Genomic DNA, 3,225 nt, shown 5'->3' with positions numbered 1-3,225 from the left:
GAGGGAGCAGCCTGTCTGGAGAGGGCACACAGGGCGGGCAGGGCTACACCTGCCTGCCCTCAGGCACCCAGGCTCCTGATCCTGTAAGAGCGGAGTTGTTCTGCAGCCTCCGGTGCCTGTCAGTTTTGTGTGCCTTGGGGCCTCAGGGGCTCCAGGAGCCCGGGCAGGGGACCCGCACAGGGCACAGGGTCTGAGCCTCAGCCCCTCCCAGGCTGCAGCCAGGGGAGCTCTCAGGAGGAGCTGCCGCAGAAACCGCCGGAAACCCAGCAGTCGGCTTCCTGGCAGGCCCGGGAGTGAGCCTCGGCTCTGTGTGAGCTCAGCCGGCCTGATCCTCAGTGCTTACCAAGGGCCTCTCTCCCGGCCGGGCCTACGGGCTGGTGGGGCAGGAGGCAGGCCAGGGTGGTGCTGAGACTGACGGGGATGGTGGGCAGGTCCGGGGCGCTCGCTGGGGTACTGAGCAGGTGTCTGCAGGCATGAGTGTCCATCTCAGCAGGGCTTCAAATGGGCCTTGGTAGTGACCCAGCTAACCTCGAGAGGCTGGAGCGAGCACGTCAGCTCGTGCGTTTGAGCACGGGGCGGGGCGGGGCGGCACAGGGCGTCTGCAGGTGAGGCTGCTCTGTTGGCGCATGGGAACTCCCGCGGCAGGTTTTAGCTAAGTAGTTTCCGTGTGGCAGGTGGAGCAGGGATCACAGCAGCTGAGTTTTCGGGGGTGACAGCATGTCCGTGGCCAGCTCAGGGCCCTCCTGAGGACTGATCCCAGGGGCCAGCCCGGCTCCAGCATGATCCCCAGCCTCACAGGGCCCTCTGCTTGTTAACCACCTTTTCTCCTCTGCCCACAGGGAGCCAGCTGCTGGCCTGGGTGCTGTGGCTGCAGGCGTGGCGGGTGGCAGCACCATGCCCAGGTGCCTGTGTCTGCTACAACGAGCCCAAGGTGACGACGAGCTGTCCGCAGCAGGGCCTCCAGGCCGTGCCCACTGACATCCCGGCCGCCAGCCAGCGCGTCTTCCTGCACGGCAACCGCATTGTGCACGTGCCCGCTGCCGGCTTCCGGGCCTGCCGCAACCTCACCATCCTGTGGCTACATTCGAATGCGTTGGCCCGCATCGATGCTGCTGCCTTCACCGGCCTGGCCCTTCTCGAGCAGCTGGACCTCAGCGACAATGCACAGCTGCGTGCTGTGGACCCCGCCACGTTCCACGGCCTGAGCCGCCTGCACACGCTGCACCTGGACCGCTGCGGCCTGCAGGAGCTGGGCCCTGGCCTGTTCCGTGGCCTGGCCGCCCTGCAGTACCTCTACCTGCAGGACAACGGGCTGCAGGCACTGCCTGATGACGCTTTCCGTGACCTGGGCAACCTCACGCACCTCTTCCTGCACGGCAACCGCATCCCCAGCGTGCCCGAGCGCGCCTTTCGAGGCCTGCACAGCCTCGATCGCCTCCTTCTGCATCAGAACCGCGTGGCCCGCGTGCACCCGCATGCCTTCCGTGACCTCGGCCGCCTCATGACGCTCTACCTGTTTGCCAACAACCTCTCGGCTCTGCCTGCAGAGGCCCTGGCGCCCCTGCGTGCCCTGCAGTACCTGCGGCTCAATGACAACCCCTGGGTGTGTGACTGCCGGGCCCGCCCGCTCTGGGCCTGGCTGCAGCAGTTCCGCGGCTCCTCGTCTGAGCTGCCCTGCAGCCTGCCGCCGCACCTGGCCGGCCGCGACCTCAAGCGCTTGGCCGCCACTGACCTGGAGGGCTGCGCCGTGGCTGCCAGGCCCTCCCGTCCCATCCGGACCGGTTGGCCTACTGACGACGAGCCTCTGGGGCTGCCCAAGTGCTGCCAGCCGGACGGCGCAGACAAGTCCTCAGTGTTGGAGCCTGGGAGCCCAGCCTCGGCCGGCAATGCGCTCAAGGGACGTGTGCCATCTGGCGACAGCCCACCAGGCAACGGCTCTGGCCCTCGGCACATCAACGACTCCCCCTTCGGGACCCTGCCCGGCTCTGCTGAGCCACCGCTGAGCGGGATGCGGCCGGAGGGCTCCGAGCCGCCAGGGCCCCCCACCACAGGCCCTCGCCGGAAGCCAGGCTGTTCCCGCAAGAACCGCACCCGCAGCCAGTGCCGTCTGGGCCAGGCGAGCGGTGGGGGCGGCGGGGCCGGTGATGTGGAGGGCTCGGGCGCCCTGCCCAGCCTCACCTGCAGCCTGGCCCCCCTGGGCCTTGCGCTGGTGCTGTGGACGGTGCTTGGGCCCTGCTGACCAGCCACCGAGCGTGACGCCTTTCTCAGCAGTCAGGTGTGTGTGTACATACGGGGTCCCCTCCGTGCCGCCAGCCAGCATCAGGCGGCAGGCCCTCCCTGATGGACACGTCCCCCCGCCCACCCCATCTCCACCCCATCATGTTTACAGGGTGCGGCAGCAGCGTTTGTTCCAGAACGCCACCTCCCACCCGGATCGCGGTATATAGAGATATGCATTTTATTTTACTTGTGTAAAAATATCGGACGACGTGGAATAAAGAGATCTTTTCTTAAGCTGTGGCCTCTCAGGCTGGGGTGCTGTGGGCAATGAGAGGCATGTGGGCCCTGGAGGTGCAGCCCCGCCCCAGTCACAGGCACATGGAAGCCCTGAATGGGAAGGGAGCTGCCTGCTGCTGCAGCCTGCCGTTTCAGCCCAGTGGCACCCGTGGTGGTCACCAGGGATGTGTCATGCCCCTGCCCCCCCACCCCAGCCACATGAAGACTAACGTGCGTTAGTCCGTCGGGCACCTTAGCCACCTTCCATTTGAGTGGGGTTGATAGCGGTGTCTGTCCAGGGAGAGGTGTGTGGCCGGCACAGACCATGCACCAAGCCCACAAGAGCAGGTTGAGGCTGCCTTTGCGGAGACATCTGCTCTGCTGCCACCCAGGGTCCCTGGGGCTCCCAGCCTTCCACCGTAGCTGGCGCCGCCCAGCTACCCCCTGGCTCCATGTGGGTTGGGATGGTCCCAGGGTGGCCCTGTGCGGGTAGACAGGGTGGCCCTGCGGGGAGCTGAGTGGGTGAGGCCAGGCCCCTCCCTTCCGAGATCCGGCAGGGGTTATGTGTACCGTCACACCACGGCACACAGTCTCGTGCCAGGCCCGCAGCCATGCCTGCATAGGCAGGTGCCCAGGCATGTGTGCACTGACACCATGCCACACCCCAAACACAGGCCTGCGTGGGTCTGCATGACCCTGATCACACGTGTGCACAAGCGGCACGTACGC

At 66.7% G+C, this 3,225-nt stretch overlaps 2 protein-coding genes across 2 annotated transcripts in view; both read left to right on the top strand.

Moving 5' to 3' along the window:
* Nucleotides 1-420: 420 nt before the first annotated feature.
* LOC121099885 (reticulon-4 receptor-like) lies at nt 421-2,514 on the top strand. The gene is made up of 2 exons (XM_040619403.1): nt 421-450; nt 761-2,514. The coding sequence occupies exons 1-2, from the start codon at nt 421-423 to the stop codon at nt 2,237-2,239; spliced, it is 1,509 nt and encodes a 502-aa protein (XP_040475337.1). The 3' UTR covers nt 2,240-2,514.
* A 636-nt stretch (nt 2,515-3,150) lies between these two features.
* LOC121099884 (reticulon-4 receptor-like) overlaps nt 3,151-3,225 on the top strand; it is a 2,097-nt gene continuing 2,022 nt past the window's right edge. Inside the window, exon 1 of the mRNA XM_040619402.1 lies at nt 3,151-3,219. Within this exon, the coding sequence (XP_040475336.1) occupies nt 3,151-3,219 (69 nt within the window). The remainder of the gene's footprint in view (nt 3,220-3,225) is intronic.

Source organism: Ursus maritimus, unplaced genomic scaffold (genome assembly GCF_017311325.1).
Source record: "Ursus maritimus isolate PB19 unplaced genomic scaffold, ASM1731132v1 scaffold_33, whole genome shotgun sequence".
NCBI classification, from domain to species: domain Eukaryota; kingdom Metazoa; phylum Chordata; class Mammalia; order Carnivora; family Ursidae; genus Ursus; species Ursus maritimus.
Note: the sequence above shows the minus strand (reverse complement) of the source record. Positions and strands in the feature narration are given on the sequence as shown.